This window comes from Pygocentrus nattereri, chromosome 14, assembly GCF_015220715.1.
Source record: "Pygocentrus nattereri isolate fPygNat1 chromosome 14, fPygNat1.pri, whole genome shotgun sequence".
Classification (NCBI taxonomy): domain Eukaryota; kingdom Metazoa; phylum Chordata; class Actinopteri; order Characiformes; family Serrasalmidae; genus Pygocentrus; species Pygocentrus nattereri.
Genome location: NC_051224.1, coordinates 13098562 through 13118284, shown reverse-complemented (window position 1 = coordinate 13118284; position 19723 = coordinate 13098562). Strand labels below are relative to the sequence as shown.

At 41.1% G+C, this 19723-nt stretch overlaps 1 protein-coding gene across 1 annotated transcript in view; it reads left to right on the top strand.

Moving 5' to 3' along the window:
* vat1 (vesicle amine transport 1) overlaps positions 1-19506 on the top strand; it is a 38580-nt gene extending 19074 nt beyond the window's left edge. Inside the window, exons 3-6 of the mRNA XM_017686103.2 lie at positions 2917-3087; positions 4868-4957; positions 9601-9842; positions 13958-19506. Of these exons, the coding sequence (XP_017541592.1) occupies positions 2917-3087; positions 4868-4957; positions 9601-9842; positions 13958-14236 (782 nt within the window). The 3' untranslated portion in view covers positions 14237-19506. The remainder of the gene's footprint in view (positions 1-2916; positions 3088-4867; positions 4958-9600; positions 9843-13957) is intronic.
* Positions 19507-19723: the final 217 nt, after the last annotated feature.

Here is a 19723-nt window from a genome sequence, read left to right as displayed (position 1 = left end):
AATGTCTCTTCCTGACCTTTTGATGCTACATTGTATCTTCCTGCATGATATCAAGAAAATACTAGTACTGTGATATGGGCAAAATATTTAATTGCAATTATTCTGACCAGTGTTATACTTGCCATTTAAGTGCAATTATTTTCTTTGATATACTCTTTTTATTATTATTAAGCTCAGTCCTTTTATTGACAATAAGGGCAGCACATAATTTTTTGAGAATTACAGCTCTTGCAATTTGGCAACACACTCGCGTTCAGGCCCTCGTATTTCAGAGGACATAACATATTTGCTTGCAGATATGAGCGAAACTATCGCTGAATTGTAAATATATGTGTATTTTCACTGTCTGCTCGCAATGAAATGAAATACCCAAATACTGATTTCAGTCTCTGAGTACTGGCACCTCAAATAAATAACGGAGTGCTTGGGTACCTGTGCACATCTCTAGTTCACACAATGTCGAGGACTAATCTAAAGGTTACAATATGTGCATTTATTTATGTTCTGTACACTACAGCAAAACCAGCTGCATGTTACTGTACCGTCAGAAGTCTGCAGTGTTAATTTATACACTGTTTCCTAAAAATACATCCAACAGCAGTGATGTTTGTGAAGTGTCGAAGATGTCAGTTTGTTATAAAAGAAGCCTCTCCCTGTCTCCCTGTCTGTGTGTCTGCCTGTGTGTCTTTCCCTCTCTCTCTCTGTCTTTCCCTCTCTGTGTCCTTTGCTTGCCCTCCTCGTGTGGGCTGGGATTGCTGGCGTGTTGGGAATCTGTAGAATTCCTCAGTGTTTTAGGGAAAATTCCTCCTCAGTAGAGAGGGTCATGCTGTTGTGACCGTGAGTGTGGCTGCCAAATCTGTGAGTGGGTGTGAATGTGTAAGTAGAAAAGGGAAATATAAAGACGTCCCTGTATCCTGTGTGTGTGTGTGTGTGTGTGTGTGTGTGTGTGTGTGTGTGTGTGTGTGTGTGTGTGTTGTCCTGCTGTAGCCTTGTTTTTAAAATGAGCCTTATTAGATGAACATCACTCCTCATTCCTCATAAAAACAATGGAATTTAATCCTGAGCATAACAAATGGAATTAACCATGGGAATCTGCTTATATGCCTGGACTCCTTCTCTCTCTCTCGCGCTCTCTCTCCCGCTCCCCCCCTCTCTCGCTTTACCTTCTCTTTTCCTGTTTCTCTTTTTCTTCTCTACTTTCGTGCTCTCTACATTTCTACTCTTTTCTTCTTTCTCTTTCTTTTCCCCTCCCACTTGTATGTAGGGTTTCACTGTCCCATGATATCTCTCATTCCCTCAGTGAGAAAACTGAGGGTCGTATGGAGGGGGCCAGATCTAACGCATGTGCATATTTTAGAAGATTAGCTGAAATAAGAACACATGAACGTGCAATTCAGCATACCAGAGACAGAGACAGACAGGTTCTCCTGGCAGTTCCACTGAAGGTCTTGTGATGAGGCCTCTGAAGTAATGGGGTGGCATGAACCCCAACACACATTCTATCTGTCTGAGGGCAGAGAGATAGAGAGAGAGAGAGCACGCCCAGGTGAATAAACATGTGGAGTATGGGAAATGTGTTTGTATGTGGGCAGACAGGGTAACTTGCTTAGTCGCCATGGCAACGCAAACCAGATTCACCCCAGACAGAGTGAGAGACAGAAAGAGGAGAAAGAGACATTAACATGGTTGTCTTTTGCTTACATTAGGACCACAGACAGCACGCACACACACACCTGTAAAAAAGGATTTGGTAGGTCTCTGTTTAATAGGTTTCAGTCTCTCTGTGTATTTTATAGGTAGGTCTCTTGTTCTCTTGGCTGCTCCCTGAGACAGTATTTTCAGTGTGGGAATAAATTGGGGAGCTCTGATTTTCCAGGTCAGCTGTTTTTCAGCAAGTACAATGCATTCATTTATTGCAAATGGGTGCAGATAAGAATTTTATATTGCGTCAGCAATATTTATACAACATGTTGCACACCCTCGGCCCTGCTGTGTGTGGTATTCTGGCATTCAGTGACTTTTGCCCTTTGTTAGGTCATCATTCGCAGTGACCTTTTATGAATACATTCTCTCCTCCTCTCCACTTCCTGCCTTTCTCCTTCCTTTTGGCACAACTGGGCCTCAAACTTCAACCTGTACTGTGTCACTCCCCACAGGCCAGACCGGCCTTAGCATTAAGTGCAAGCTATAGTCTGTGCTAAAGAAATGCACAGATGGAACTGGATTAGATTAAAATCAACAGATTTTTTCTTCAAACATGCGATTGGCAGTGAGCCAGTTTCTTTTATTTACTTAGGCAGACCTGTGTTGTGATTTTATGACGTGAAAATGTGCCCAGATAAAGTAAACCGCATGCTGTATTTAAACGTCTGTTGCTACACCTATACCAACTCATTTTGCTAAGTAGCCAGTTTCATTTTACTTTTGATGCAGCGTTTTGTGATTCATATTATTAAATTAAATAGGCAGTTGTTGTTGTTGTTGTTGTTGTTGTTGTTTTCATTTACTATAAAGAATTCCAATTTGGCTCTTTTAAAGAGCAAATAATGTTATTTATATTGCAACTTTGGCTAACAGAAAGCACTGACAATGTACTAGTGTGGCATATGTTCATTTAGCCCACACAGCTTGTGATTAAAGAAAAAAAAGAAAATTCAGCAATTTGACTGCAATCAGGTTCGGAATCTGAATCAGCCAAAATATGTATGTTCTCTTTAGTGCAACATTTTGAGTGTGTGTGTGTGTGTGCGCGCGCGTGTGCAGGTATGTTAATTTGTGAGGTATTAAGACCAGAGTTTTCTCCTCAGCTGCCTTTCTTATATTGCTCTTTAATATACTATTCATACTCACTCTCTCTCTCTCTCTCTCTCACTCTCTCTCTCTCTCTCTCTCTCTCTCTCTCTCTCTCTCTCTCAGGAGGGGTAGGCATAGCTGCCACTCAGCTGTGTAAGACTGTGAAAGACGTCACTGTGTTTGGCACTGCCTCCGCAGCGAAGCATGAGGTCATCAGCGAGGGCGGAGTCACCCACCCCATCGACTACCGCACACGGGATTATGTGGAGGAGGTCCGCAAAATCAGCCCCAAAGGTAAAAGCTAGCTTAGCTAGGACCTAAAAACAAAAAGCTAATCTACCATTTATGAGCATCTCCAAAATCAAAGGCTAATTAATCTATCATCATTATTAATCTTTATATCATCATCATTAACAGAATATTTAATTTACAATGTACTTATAAAACGAATGGTTTCTCTTTTATTTCTTATTTTTGGCAAAAAGTAAACATTCAGAGAGCCTTTGTATTGCGTCCCCTATATTTTCATGAAATGAAAAAATGAAAAGAAAGACGAGAGAGAAAAGACAGGGTGACGGTATATATGTCACCCAATTTTTCACAGAGAGGTGGGAGTAGTCAGTCAGTGAATAAAGTTAACCCCTTATCTTACTCCATAGTGAATTCTGAGTGTTTACATTTTGCTCTTCTTTTGGCGGACGTTTAATCAGAGCAGGCAAACTTATAGCAAGCTATTCATACTAAATCAGTTGTTCCTGCCACTGCCTGGTGCCAGGCCCGACAGATGCAGCTTCAGGCTCAGTAGCCCGGTCTCCTCATCAGTCCCCATATCCCTACCAGTGAACCAGCCCTACTCATCACTGTAGAAGGAGGTGAGCAGCACTGTGTAGAGTGACATGTCAGTTGGCATAGCTGCAGGGGGTCTGTGGGAATTTTTTTTTTATTGTTATGAAAAAAGAAAACTGATTTAGCTAATTTTTAATAAGAATTCAAACATGGAAATTGTTTTTCCAGAATTCATTCTCATTTATAGCTATAACTCTTGTATGTTATGTTTTTCTTGTATTAAAGATACACATCATATTTGTGATTTGAGTTCGAGAGTGTCCAATTTACTGCTTGATACATTGGAGGATTAACATGCTATCGATAGCTAATTTTGAAGCCTCAGGCTATTGTTTTAAATAGTCTGCTGCCTATCAAATAAGTAGCCAAGCTATTACGCTGCTGTTGCCACCACATTGGCGTGGCCTGTGGTGGTGGGTTGGTGGGGCCCAATGTAATGTCTTTTTTTGTGGGGCAATCCCTGGCAGCAATCCTGATCAGAGATGTGGACTGATGAGCCCAAACTTGTACTTGAATCATGAGAAGCAGAAAAGACAACCAACTTGTAACTATTGAACTTTGTTGGTGTGGAAAAATATCCCTGCAGATGTTCTTGTAAAATGTAAAGCAGGCCTTCTAGAAAGGATGAGAGCTGGAAATTAAATAAATGAGAGTCTAACTTTTGCACAGTAGTCAAAACCCACAGAAAATATCACTTACTAAAACCTTACTTTTCAAGACCTGCTTTGATTGGGGGGGTTGTGCTCATAACCTTGTGAGTAATTGCTTCAGCTATACAACTGTGTTTCAAACTCAGGAAAAGCCTGAAAAGTGCAGATCTGGCTTTGGTGTGTTTTGTTGTTTGCATTTTGATAACTTATCTGGATGGTTATTTTAACCTTGAAGTGTGTCATTTCCATTCAGTTCGCTTCGCTCTGTGCATGTGTGTGGGTGAGGATGAGTGCCATATTAAGAATTTGTATGTGTGTGTTTAAAACCCACATTGAATGACTCACAGGTTGGCAGATTTCTATTGACTCGTATTATCAAGTGAAATGGAAGAACTCTGTCCGAGGATCAAGACAAAGTAACGAGTAAGAATATTAAACAGCAAGTCCTTAATGCAATATCTCTCTCTCTCTCTCTCTCTCTCTCTCTCTCTCTCTCTCTCTCTCTCTCTCTCTCTCTCTCTCTCTCTCTCTCTCTCTCTCTCTCTCTCTCTCTCTCTCTCTCTCTCTCTCTCTCTCAGGCTTGGACATAGTTCTGGATCCCCTGGGTGGGTCTGACACCCACAAGGGCTACAACCTGTTGAAGCCGATGGGAAAACTCATCAGCTACGGTGGGTCAATAGGGACACAGGGCTCACTTCAATCCACCGCCACTCAGAGCGGTTCAGTATTCAACTGGGGTTGAAAATCAACTTGGTTTACTGCTTTATGCTTGTGATTGAGCTTCATCTCACAGGCCACAAAGGCTCGATTCAGCAGCGTGCTTTGCTGAAATGGCTCATTGAAGCTGACACTTTACATGAATGTGGAGAGAATGTAGGCCTCAGTTGATTGTGTAGGATAAGCATGCATGATCAGCGTGCTCTCCTGCACATATACGCACAAGCCGTGTTTTTCCCCACCATCAGAAAACTCGCTGCCCTGACAAGGTCACTAAACAACACAACACCCTTCATTCCCTGTCGCTCTCTCCTTCATTCTCCCTCTCTTTCTCACTTTCATTTACTCTTGCCCCATCTCTTTTCTCTCTTTTGCACATACTCTATTGTCTCTTTCACACTCAATCTCTTCCTCCCTCTCGCTTGCTTGCTCTGTATTTCTACTTCTCCATCTCTGTTGGTTTCTGTCTGTCTCTTTCCCTTTATATTTCTCTCCTTTCTCATTTTCTCTCTTGTCCTATCTCTCTTTCCTTTCTGTTTATTTCTCGCTATTTCTCAATTTGTATCTCCTTCTTTCTCTCTGTCCCTTTTTTTTCAGTCTGTTTCTCTTTTCTTTATTTCCCCCTCTCTCTCTTTCTCTGTCTCGCTCTCTTCTTTTTCTCCTCTTTCATGCCTACTCTTTCACTCTGTTGCTTGTTTTCTTGCTTGCTCTCTTCCTCCTCTTCATTTTCACTGTTTCTTGATCTTTTATTTATTAACACCATCACACACTCTCTCTCGCTCGCTCTGTCTCCTCTGACTTCCTTTTCTTTGTCTCCATCTGTCTTGCTCTTTCTTTCTCACTCCTTTCTCATTCTCTCTTCTCTGCTGTCTATTTGTTGCTCTTTCCTTTCTGTTTCTTTCTCAGTTTCTTTTTTTTATCTCCCTTTTTTTTCTCTCACTTTTTTTCTTTCTCGCTCCTTTCCCCATCCCTCCCTCCCTCCCTCCCTCCTTCTTCAGCTTATCAGCATCATGGCAGTTCAGTGGAACAATGGGCCCTCTATCTGCAACAGAACCCGGAATGTGTCCGAATGTAGCAGACTGGGTCGGGTCCAACTCCCAGCCCCGCTCAGAGTCCGCTTTGTGTGTGTGTGTGTGTGTGTGTGTGTGTGTGTGTGTGTGTGTGTAGGACCAGAAACTGGAGGAAAGAGATGGTGGTGATCGGAGTGAGAGCGGCTCTTACTCAGAAATGCTTGATGCTTGATGATATGTTGTCTATACTGGTAAACCAGTGCTGGAGACGCACAACAATAGTTTGTGATTATTGATGGCTAACTGTCCATTTATCAGTGATATTTTATTCAATTAAATAATGGTGTCCCTGTTGCCATACCGGTAGAAATTCTCTGTATGCTAATTGAAAGAAGAAAATAAGAAAATGTAATTTAATTAACAATTTAAAACAAAGATTGGGTCTCAGTTTCTGCAATGTATCCATCTTTATGTATTAAGTATTTAAGTATCGGTAGACATGTACATGAAAAATATTGTATATCTGCTTTGGGCCACAGTTCCCATTTTGGTGCATTCCTATTAAATATCATCTGATACTATGCTATTGGCAGTACTGCTCAACACTAGGCAAAAAGAAGAGATTGGGTAAAGTTTGTGAAAGGAAGAATGACCAGGGGAAATTAAACAAAAAAGAGCGAGGGTGGAAAAGTGCTGAGAAAGAAATGGGGGAGTGATGGACATGGGAACAGAAGTGTGAGGGGATGTGAGGACAGTGAGAAAGTGGGGGTCAAAGAGTGCAGTGTTGAAAAGTGAGAGAGTGAGAAATGGAGGGAGGAAAAGAGGCATGTAATGGGTCACTAAATGAAGAGGAATCACCAGTGGAACCACTGAAACAATGGCTCACCAGCCGGTCAATTCAGCACATACACAAACACAAGCTCTTATTCACACATACTTGGAGAACACACCGAGAATTCAGACATAAAAATTCCTTCAGTAATACGCTCGGCCACAAAATACACACAGCGCACACAGTGGCACCATTCATCACGCTAATCTACTCCCAAAATTAAGTGAAAAAGTGACACACTTCTGGAAGAAAACAATCATTCACATAAACACAAACATAAATCACTCTGTTGTAAACAACCAGCAGTTTTCTGACATCAATCGAGTGTAGTGAAAGCTGTAATCATTGCTCCTGTCGAGCTGATTAAAAAAAGTGTTATTAGTACATTGGAGAAGTTCTCCAAATTAGTTTCAAACATTACTTCTTCAAAATTTAATGTTTTGCACTTCAGACTTAGAAGCAGTGGGTTATTTTTTACAACAGTCAAAGCAAGCTGGGCTGAACTTTAGTCTCACAGGGCTCCATCTGATCTCTTTATGAGAATATACATCGCAAGGCAACTTGATAAACAATCGCTGCTGGATTGTGGCAAATTCTACTTCTAAGAACAGTTTGCCCACTCCTAACTTTCTCTAGCCTGCTCCTGTAATGTCTGGACTGCTTATTTTCACTTAGAAAATCAACCAAACTTGTAATCTGTCCAGTGGCTCATATGAATGTACATGCTAACTTACAGTACATCCATGGGCCAAAAAATGTGCACTACTGACAAGGAATACACAATCACCTCGTACTTTTGAGCCCCGCCTTCATGTGTTATTGGATTGGTTTAGAGATTTTGCACTGAGGTCATGACATCATGTATGGCCCTGAGAGACGTTGCTGAAATGTTTTTCTCATGAACTTGCAGCTGGAGGTGAATTTCTATCAATTTCAGGCCGGTAGAGCATGGTGCTGTTACATATTTGAACCCAGAACTGTCTGTATACTGCTTGAGTATCTGTGTCTGTTTTTTGTATAATAGAACCGTGAAAATAGGCGCAGTTCTCTTTAGCTAGCTTGTTCACATGATTTGTCTGACTTGCCGTTACATGATGTTTGGTTTTATGTGAAGAGTCAGAGACGGTGGTTTTAAAAATAATGTACTTCTCCATGGTGTGTGACAGTTCTGGTTTGCACCCTTACTAGCTTCACCCATATGTTCCAGTTCAGCACATTTGGTAACCAAGAGTGGTAACCAAATTCAGCACAGGTACCCAGGTGTGGTATGGCTCACTTGGCAGTGGAAATGGCAAAATAATCACAGACTTACAACTGTACCATATCGTACCTCACAGCCTGATGGAAAAATACCATAAGTAAAATCAATATGAATCAAAAATCATAGCTTATTTTCCATCTGTATGGTTTCTGAGTGAAATATGGTATCAAGGAGGTGCGCTGAGCTGCCTGAGCTTGATGACAGGTGGGGAGTAGTATGAGACTACGGCATGAGAGATGGGCATGAGTAAATATACTTTGATTAAAAATTATAGAGAAACAAGTATTTTATCTTTTTTAAATGTTTTAATATGTGCAGGTCAGCTTTGGTTGTAATCACAGAGAAACTAATACACTGTGATCAACCAAGGGTCTCAGAAAATGTTACACATTTGTGTACAAAGCTATCACCAGTGAGCACCAATGTGCAGTCGGCAGAAAATGGCCTACTGTTGTGCCTTCAGTAGAGATTTGGAAGACGTGTGACCCTCACTGACCATAAGCTACCATCTGTTGCACAGCTTGAGTTAGCATATATCTGTGCTTTCTGTGTAAAGATATATCTTGTGCCCACTGTTGAGGTATGCATTAAGCAGCTACCCTTGTCATGAAATAACTTAAACTGTTAGCATAAAATCTGCAAAATAATGACTGTTCTGAATATCTGAGTTTATATGAATGAGATGAATTTATGATTGCTTACGATGCATTATTGCTTTATCTGAGTTGATGTGTTTAAATATATAGCTTGCTAACAGGCACTTAAAAGTTAGTACAAAATTTTAAGGTGCTCTACTGTTGGAAATGCCGATGTTTGTTGTATTGCATTCAGTTTCATTAAAACTAAGACTATAGGCACAACTCGGCTAGCTTTAAGCTACAATAGAGCCAATTAATTGTTTCCTGCTGCTGAACTTCCACTTCATGAGGAGTCCATTGAGCTTCGATTTGACCCTGGTATTTGGAGATTTGTTCCAATGCATAAATGTCAAACTGTGGCATTTATGTTAAACAGATCATTCAGAGACCGTGCTTTTGTTTTTTGACTAATTTTTTTTCAAATGCCGGCTGGTGTGTTTCATATCTGTACTGCTTGTGCAGTTTATTTGCATTTTTCTGCAGCCAAAATTTGTACACTATTAAATTCATGATTCCATCAATGAGCACACACTCACTGACTCACTGAGGTTTCCACATCTGTTCTGTACAGTTCTGCTCAGGATTCATTTCCAAGCTTCAATTCAATGTTATCCTAAGTGTTTTTCTCTAAAACAAATCATACTTTTGTGATCATTATATGACCTAGCCTAAAGGATCAGGATCAAAGTTTAACTGTGTTTGAAGAGTCCAAATACATTTTGTAGCCACTATGAATGTAAGCATTTAGGAGCTTCTCTTATTCTGAGTAACTAAAAAATAAATAAATAAATAAATAAATTGGTGACACTGTGATTGATGGATTGATAAACTCTTGATGACGTGGCTTCAACAGGTGCGGCCAACATGCTGTCAGGCCAGAAGAAGAACCTGTTTGCGGTGGCAAAGACCTGGTACCAACAGTTCTCTGTGCACACTCTCAGTCTGATCCAGGGCAACCGTTCAGTGTGTGGCTTCCACCTGGGCTACCTGGACACGGAGACTGAGCTTCTCACAATGGCCATGAATGCAGTGCTGGATCTGTACCACCAGGGCAAAGTTAAACCCCGCATTGACTCCACCTACCACCTGGAGCAGGTGCGTATGTAAAAGAAATACAGAGACAGTATGACCTTTTATCGTCATTAAGTAGTTACATGACAGTGCACATATACTATAGGTATCATTAGTACTTCTAGAACGCTGAACACCTGCATTATAAAAACAGTGACGGACCAATTAAAGAGCCTGTAAACAGCCAGTATATTGAAACTCACTAAAATGCGTAGTGACAAGTAGCTGACTGGAAGTCAGTTCATTGTGTAATTATTTTAGACTTTTCCCCAGCTCCTTCTTAAAGGGACATTCCAGCCATTTAATGGATCTGTTTCCCTGACAGCGGTGAAGTGTAGTCCTTTCAATGGAGAACTGCCGTTCCAAATGCTATGTAGTACAGAATTAGTCTTGGTCCTTGTCTTGGAAAGCGACACTATATGTAATTTATATTATGTAGTATTGTGTAGTACAACATCGCACCCATCTGTCTTATTGACGTGACTAAATTCACAATGTTTTATTGTTTTTCTGTTTTGATTCATCACTCACTCTAATCGCTGTTGTTGGAATACAACCTCATATCTCCAAAATGTACAGCAGTAGGAAAAAACCTACTTTTAATGTAAGTGAATGGAACCAAAGTTTTTTCCAAGTAATTTAAGCCAGTTTCTTTTGGTCCACTCATTATGAAATTTGCACACAATGTAAAGGCCAGCAGGCAACCATGTCAAAAACTGAAAAAATGAGAAAAAAAATGGAGATACAAGGTTTTGTTTTAACAGCAGTGATATGCATTATGCAAATACATCACACAAGCCTGGGGGTCCCTGTGGCACTCAAGAAATCCTGACAGCTAGCCACTGTTCTAATAGAGGCTAATAGATACATGTTGTGCCAGCTATTGTTAATGATAACACTGACCTCACATGGTCGTCAAACATTTGTCTAGTTGAGGAATTACAAAAACAGCCCACCCACAAGTGTTCACTCCCAATCACTTTCTTTCAAAATTCACTTCTACATTCAGGAGGAATCATCAGAAGGGAGTTTTATCTTTGAACCAGGAAATCTTGCTTTACAAACTACTGTGAGACCACTGTAAGAGGTGAATTGGCATGATTATAACAGATGTAGTGAGGGGTACATTGTTTATTTTGGCCAGTTTATTTTTGCAAACAATTCATTAAAAAATCATAGGTTTATAGGCTTTTAAATGTGATGTCACTACTACACTCAGTACTACTTTGCCAGTACTTTACACTGTACCCTGTGTGCATATTTGTGAGGGGTACTGATGTCAAGTTCCTGTTGACATGCTGCAGCACCTGGAAGATCTCTGTGTACATACATGTGTCTGTCTTCTGTGGAAGGACCTTTTCATCTCACATTCATCTATTGATTTTTTTCCTTTAATACATCCTTTCACCCCTACTTTGATGAATACGATGTTCCTCTCATCTTACCTCATATACTTCAGCCCTCTCTCATCCTCTGTTCTTTCAGTCTGTACTACTCTCCTGTTGCTATGGAGACCTCTCTCTGTTTGGTTTGAAGAGATAGTAAGAGAGGGGTAGATGGCGTTGAAGTTGGTGATATTCAGAGACGCCGACAACAGACCTCTTTATCACAAAATGTTAAACAGATGGTTCTGGTACAAAAATCTGACTGGCCGAGCCACCTTTAAAGTTGTTTACAGTACTCAATATACATAATATACAATTTATTATACAACATTAATGGAATGATCTTTGACTTTTATGTTACTTGGCAACCATAGCCAACTATTAACAAGCTACATTGTTTGGACAGCAGTCATTTACAGTTATCACTGAAATAAATGAAAATGTGGTGGTCTTTGGTGTATTTTAATACTGTATTTTGTTTTCAGCTTATAAAGGCAATACATCGGTGGAATCTCTAGTAGAGGCAGGGAAATGTAGCAAAACTCAGTTTGAATAATTTTGATATTTAGTTCTTTAGTATCTCTCTCTTTCTCTTTCTCTCTCGCTCTCTCTCGCTGTCTCTCTCTGTCTGCTAGGCAGTGTCAGGGTCAGGCTTTTTCTGTTGCTAGGAGATGTCTCTTTGTTGCCATGGTGTTGGTTGCTAGGTGGTGTGGTGTGGGATAGGTGGATGGCTAGAGGAGGAGAGGAGATTGAAGAAAAGACATGGTCAGAGTAGGAGCAGAGACAGAATAATGGCTTGTTTGAAGGATGACATGCATTGTAGGAGTGTAGCAATTCATAAAACTCATATGGTTCAATACAGTAGTGGTGTCCCAGTTTTTCTACCATTTTCAGTTTATTAAAATTTATAAGTACAATAACTGAGAATTCATTCAGATTGGTTTCTTGTCAGCAAATACCAGAGTTTCTACACTATGAGTAAGTTTGGCTGTCCAGAATTGTAGTGAAACGGTGAAGGCATGTTACAGTAAACTTTTTTTTTTTTTTTTTTTTTTGGCAGTTTTTGAGTGTAAATGCAACAAAATATAGCATGGTCTGCAAGGCATGTGTACAGTAAGGACATGTAAACAATAGTGAATATGAAAAGATGTTTGCTTTATGTAGTTTATTTACTTTCCTGTCAATCCAGACACACTTTAATTAGGTGTCTCTGAATCTAAAGCCACCCTGTCTAAAGCTCTGCAAACCACCAATTAATTGTTAGCCCCAGCTAACGCACTAGCCAAAAACTAGCAAGCTACCTATGATGCCACAGTACAGAGTAGTTGTACACATACATTATGACACAGTATTGGGATGTGAATTATAGCAACTTCATTTGACCGATAACCCACTATTGATTAGCTGGTCATTACATCAGTTTTATATAAGTGAGTTTTATATAAACAAGACTTTAGGCTTCATTGAACCTAATTAACAGATGATAGATTCATAATGTATTCCACGTATTTACATTTACCACAGATTAGCCCAAGTTAACTAACATATCACTGTCCAAAAAAATACATTTTCTATTTTTTTTCCCTTCATTTTTCTACTCCCTTTATACACAGGAGCTGACTTTTATATTCAGTGGAAATTTCAAGATGAGTGGAGCAGTAGAAATGCTCTGAAAGTTCTTGTAATAAAATATTAATTTTACATTAAAAGTGAAGGTTTTTTCAGCTTGTTTTTCTTTGGACAGAGATATTATATGGCCTGACCCCAGCTAGCTTGAAGTTCATATGCATTGTTTCGATCAACATAAAGTTGGTAGCTTGAAACTTTTAAGCTTTTTTGTCATGGGACTACAGAGTCTAACCATTAGCTAACAAACGTATAGGCTTTAGTTAAAGGCTACACGCAATAGAAGTAACAATGTGAAGAAGAAAAAAATCAGTTGTAGCTTACCCCAGCATTGTTAAATGCCCTAGGTGTGCTAGTGCTATAAACTACATTTAGAATGGTTTAATCATATTTGTATAAGCTGAGGAGTTAGCTTTGTCAGAGTTGTGCATCACTAACTTGGGCTACCAGAACAAGTTGTGTTGCACCTTTAAAAATGGTCAAGTTAAATGAGAAGCCAGCATATTTAACTGTTTCTCAGAAATTGAACAAACTTTTTATCCGAAAGCATTGGCCAGTTAACAAGTAACATCTCTAATACAGTTTGATGCACTGTATCGTTAAACCCCTAAATGTATGAAATTGTCTTTGTTCTTAGTTGCCTGAACATGAAAACAATAATGCATGTTTTTCTTCTCTGTTTCATTTCATCTCTCGTCTTACCTTCAACAAGCTTGTAAAAGGTCTCTGATCAGTAAGTGTATGTGTCATGTGGCCCAGTATTAGATCGGCCTGACAGCTTGTTAGATATTCTTACCCCAGCAGATGGATCTTCAAGCTGCTCTATCTCTCTGCCGCTCTCACTTTTATGCTCGCTGTCTCTCGCGCTCTGTCTCTCGCGCTCTGTCTCTCGCGCTCTGTCTCTCGCGCTCTGTCTCTCGCGCTCTGTCTCTCGCGCTCTGTCTCTCGCGCTCTGTCTCTGTCTCTCTCACTTTGTCTCTGTCCCTCTCACTTTGTCTCTGTCCATCTCTCTCTCTGTCTCTCTCTCTCTGTCTCTCTCTCTCTCTCTCTCTCACTTACTCACTCACTCACTCACTCACTCACTCACTCACTCACTCACTTTGTCTCTGTCCCTCTCTCTCTACACAGGTTGGTGATGCCATGCGTAGGATGCAGGAGAGGAACAATATCGGCAAAGTCATCCTCATCACTGAACCCATGAAGGAGGAGCCCAAGAAGGAGGAAGCCAAGAAAGATGAGAAAGAGAAGAAGGAGGATAAAAAGAAGGAGGACAAGAAGAAAGAAGACAAGAAGAAGGAAGAGGCCAAGAAGGAGGAGAAGAAAGAGGAGAAGAAGAAAGAGGAGGCCAAGAAGGAGGACAAGAAAGCGGAAGAAAAAAAAGAGGAGGCCAAGAAGGAGGAGAATTGAGAAAGGAAGGCGGTTAGGCAGAAAATTGGTGGCTGTGAATCGTGTTTGTGTAGGGAGTAGGGGATAATTTGAGTCTGTGTGTTGAGTGTACGAGTGAGTGTGTGCGTGCGTGTGTTTGTGCGTGTATGAGCATGTTTGTGTTATGGGGTGGTGGGGATTACAGTGTAGTCCAGCTCTCAGCTCAACCCCAGGCGATTACTCTGGCCTTAGATCAACATCTTGCACCGAAATCTGCAGTCACTTAACCAGCCTTACATAGTATCCTCAGCACTCGAATGCTGCTTAACACTCACCACAACACACACATTCACACATAACATCACATAACAGGGACGTACCACTCCACTATTCCACTGTATATCTGTTATATATTGTACTTTTCTCGTAGTGTTCATGCTACAGGTGCAGTAGCGTTGAGCTCTGTGCTTTTTACTAATCTGTGACTGCATGCCTTCAAGGTGTGCTCCATCAGTATTATACTTCCACATATACCCCTAAACGTTAACCCAATCAGATCACGCCACACCCAGCACCCCAATAATTTGTCACACTACTACTATAATAATTCTAGCATTACTTCTGTGCCAATAATGCACCATATTGCTGTTTTGTGCCATTGAATTATTCTTTATCTATGTAGACACAAGCAGATGTTTTTCTTCTAAGTGCTACTTATACCCGGTCAAGCATTTGTTTGAGAATTGCTAAGGATATGGGTAAAGGCCTGGGTTCAGCGGGAGTGCTGTTGCCATGACTACAGTGTTCCCAGATCTGCCCCACCCTCTGTCCTATCCCCCTATCTGACCTGGAATGTTCCATTCTAATCTGTCTCTACCTGTCTTCTACTTACTGATTCTCTTCTTTTCTCATTGGACCAGACTCACTGACTGACAGATCAATCACTGAGCCCCACCCACATAGTTTACTGTGACAATAAAGGATGAGTCACTGTTTCTGATTGACTTAGAGATACATCTTGTGTAGATGCAGGCACACTTACTGTAGCCTATTCAGCAAAGTCTTTGCAGACTAGGACATCATAATTTGTGACATAAGATGCTCAATAAGTCTTTGTCTGCCTCAGAAATCTTTGCTTTTCAAGAAAAAAAGAAAAGGAATAACATTCCATGTTACTTTGTCCTGTTTACTCCACTATGCAGTTGTGGACCAGCAAACAGATGCAGAGACTGTTAGAAAATAGTAGAAGCATTTAAAAAATGGAAGCAAAAAAAATAAGAACTTTATCATGGTTTGGAGGAGAGCTATGGGTCTGATGGGCTCTACACCTAGAAATCACGACACTGCTTTGTGCACTGTGGCACCCGTACATACACTGATAAATCCACAGCTTCCACTGTGTAACGACTGAATCATTTTTCTCTGTCGTTAAGCATAGCAGCCTGCCAGGACTAATGAACCCAGCTGCCAAGCAGAAGCAATTACAGCAAACATCTCCCTCCACACATTCTCAGGTTATTGTATTAGAAGTAGGACAGCTGAAATAGTCGGCGTCTGAGATAAGGATGTGAATGCACTTTCGTTCCAGAGGCCTCCTCCAGGATTCCACATCATTTGCTCAGCCTTCCGCTCTGGTCCTTATGACTGCTTGCTATCTTGCGGCACGTTTTCCACATAAACACTATTTCTTAGTCTGTCATTTGCTCTCTGGCTCTGTTTTACCATCACTGGTTGGCATAGCAACAGGTGTTTGGCCAGAAAGAGATGAGTCAGATCCCCTACTATACATACATACATACATACATACATACATACATACATACATACATACATACATACATACATACATACACACATCCATGCATACATACCATACATGCACCATACATACACACACACACACGTTCATCGGTTTTCTCTGCTTTGTGTATGCAATTTTCAGATCTGTCTCTTGCTCCTGTTGACATTTTTGCATTATTTCCATTAGTGTGGTTGCTGTTTCATTCAGACTGCTGTGTCAGAAGGGCGTAACCCCTCACCCTCCCTGCTCTAAAACCTGTCAGTCAAACCCACTGACTCCTCCCTCAGCCCATTTCACTGTGGTAGTGCTCTGCTGCCTCTAGCGGTGATATAGACGCACTGCAGTGATTAAGAATTCTCCCGTATTTGAGACGCTTCCCAGCTTTCGCTCAGTGAGTCTGGTTTTTGTCTGATGTGAATGAATCGTCCAGTTGGCTGTTTGAGAGAATCAGACCATGTGCTTGTTGTGTTTGAGGGGATGTGCGTGTCTGTCCTCAGGTCAGTTGTCAGATTTAGATACAAAAAAGTGTGTTTTTCTGTCTCTACCTCCCTTATGCTATGAGCTAGCATATCCGGTCCCCTTTCTTTTTGTCCACAATTATATCTCTATTATAACTCTCTTTAAGCATTCTCTCCTCCCTCTCCCTCCCTTTCTCTCTCTTTCTGTCTCTCTCTCTCTCTCTCTCTCTCTCTCTCTCTCTCTCTCTCTCTCTCTCTCTCTCTCTCTCTCTCTCTCTCTCTCTCTCTCTCTCTCTCTCTCTCTCTGATGAATGACCTGTGTTGGTTTGGTATTATTTGCACTCTGCTTGTGAATCTTAATGCACTTATAGGGATGGCAGTCCCACTCCCAGTCCACTGTTCCTCAGGAGTCCCCCACTGGCTTTCAGTCGCATCTGCTCACCACTAACTTTCATACACTCCCTCTAGCTTTGCTCTCTCACACAAATAGCCACATGTATTCAGATGGTTATTTGTTTCTTAACATAAGAAAGGCACCAGGTTGCTCCCAGGCACAGGCACATGTGTATATACAACAGTGATACAGTAATTCATCTCAATCCATCTCTATATCTCCCGTACACACACACACACACACACACACACACACACACACAAATCCTGTCCCAAGCATGTCCCGAGCAAAAACAAACAAAAAAACCCACAAAAACTCTTTTCCTTACATAGGAAGAGGAGGTAACCCAGAATGCACCAGGAAGGGCGTGGCACTGCCATCCTTTCTATAGAAGTGACAGTGTTCTGACATAGACCCGGAACTGGATTCCCATCAGAGTTCAGTTTCAGATCTGGATTTTTTTTTTTTTTTTTTTTGTTGTGTTCCTCCGGTTCTCTCCCTGTGTTCTTGTGAAAGGTGCGTTGATCGTGGAGCACCACGTGACCCCCAACTAACACAAAAGTGAAGGGTGTCCGTCCTCATTTATCTTGCCTATTTCTAGTTTTGCATTCCTTTTTTTGTTGTTGTTGTTGTTGTTGTTGTTGTTGTTGCTGTGTAGGCCTACTACTTGGTTTGAGTGTTTCAAGGGTTTCAGTTGAAAAAAAAAAAAGGTTTTTGCTGCAGTTCTGTTCAAATGTAGAGGAGTGACATTATGTTGATCCTGATGAAGTGTGCCAAACTCTGTTTAAGGCTCAAGCCTTCACTCCAGCTATGCTTACTGCACTGAAAGACGAAAGAAGGAAAAATGAAACAGAATTTCTTTTCTGGTTAGATGACCAGCGGATGAAAAAATGAAAGATTTGAGACCAACGTCGTACCTGTCGTGTGTGGTTGACCGTGCCCCTGAAATTTACTGGTGCTTAACAACTTTTTCCGGCTTTTTCGCTAACGTTCCAATCCATGCAAACCGTGTCTAGTTCTCACTGTGGCGATCGTTAACGAACACCGGAATACCTCCGCATTGCATGAACGTACGCATCTACACCCACAATGACATACCACCCTCTCCGGCACACCAGCTCTGTCCTGAAGGGCTGATGTCTGACACCAGATCAGTTAAATCATGTTTACAGCGCCAACGCAGTGTATGTATGATACTAGACAGATCAGACCGTGCATCACCATCCTACCAGCTGACCATCAGACTTAACCTGTCATCACGATACAGCAAGATGGAACAAATCAATGTTAACTAGTGTGCTGTGCTGTGAATATACTTGCTAACTGAGAACGAACAAGTCTTTGCTGAGCTATTTAAAAACAGAAAAATTAACAAAAAAATAGTCCAAGTTGTTTAACAGTGTCTTTTTCCATCATAAGTAACTGCACTGTTGACCGGTTGAACATTCTGGTTCTAGAACCCTAATTTCTGTCCCAACTCTACTCGCTGACATGTTCCAGCAGAGTTGCTTTCCGGTTCTAGTTCTTGTCCCAGTTGCGTGTGACATCAGAGCTGTAGATTCTGCCACCTCCCTCTGCTTCATCTTAGTTTTTGTCTGGCTGTGCAGCAAAAAAATAACAAAGTAAAAAAAAAAAAAAGGAATTGGTCATTATGGAGTCGACTCGGAAATCATGCAGAATCCACTCCCAGCAGTATTAACATCTGGGCTACAAGTGCATGCATTCAGTGGCATTTGGTTTATACATTAGCAGACCCAATCGTTTTGCATTTCGTGCGCCTTCCCCCTTTTCTTCTTTTTTGTTAGGAGCCTGCGTGGCCACGAGATGAGCTCAGTTGCAGGTGTGAGCGTCTCTCGTGGACACGGCTGGGAGCCAGAGGAGCCGCAGAGAGGTTCAGCTGGAGCCCGAGCGCTTCCTCTCCATTCCACAGCCAAATAACTTTCCCAGAACAGGAAACTCCCTGCTGGACGGCCTGTAGGTTTTAAGAGCCTAGCTCTGGCTTCAACTGGCTCTATTGCAGCCTTACATTCCTCAGATATGAAATAGTATGTGCCAACAGATCTGAATGATGATCTGATCTGATCCTTCTAGACAAATCGGTGTATTAAGCTGTTAAGAGCTAACCCTGTCATGCAGTTCTTAAAGCATGGGTAGTAAGACAGTGAGGCATATCAGTACTTATGAAGTAATGTATCAGTTAATGGGCCAGTGTTAAATTAGGAGTGCATACAGTATCAGTATCTGATGTTCTCCATAATCCTGTCCGATTTTTCCTCAGTCACTTTGACTGACATTCACATCCATCTATCAGACCCCACTATATAATGTATTTGTGAAATTGGTTTACCACCCCCAAACCACAATCGCTCTCCTCCTCTTCCTCTTCTATTACTGACCCTCCCCTCCACACACGTCAGAGAAGAGCGACAGGTTGTTTTATTTCTGTTTTTCTTTTCTTCGAATCCCTCCATCAGTGCTCTCTCCATTCTATTTGAAACCCTCTGAAGTGCCGCTGCTTCTGTGCTTGACTCTGGGTTGGATCACGTGTGGCTCACACGCGTGGTCATGACGACCGTAGAGCTCGTAACGCTTCTGTGTGTGATGTTACCATTATGCCTTACATGTTTTCCAGGACTAATAAAAGAGCATAACAAAAATACCTGCTGTGTTATTAGTCATTTTTCACACAAGCAGTGTTGCAGAAACACTTGTACTTGCAGATGTTACAGATCACAGTATCTCTTTAAAAGTTGTATTGATGCAGTTTAGAGAGAAAAGCCCCCTAGTAAGCCTATGTAAATCTAAATAAACATACTTTTCATGTTTATTCTTTAGGTTTTTGATCTTTATTTTCTCTGGCTCTCAAAGTGTGCTTG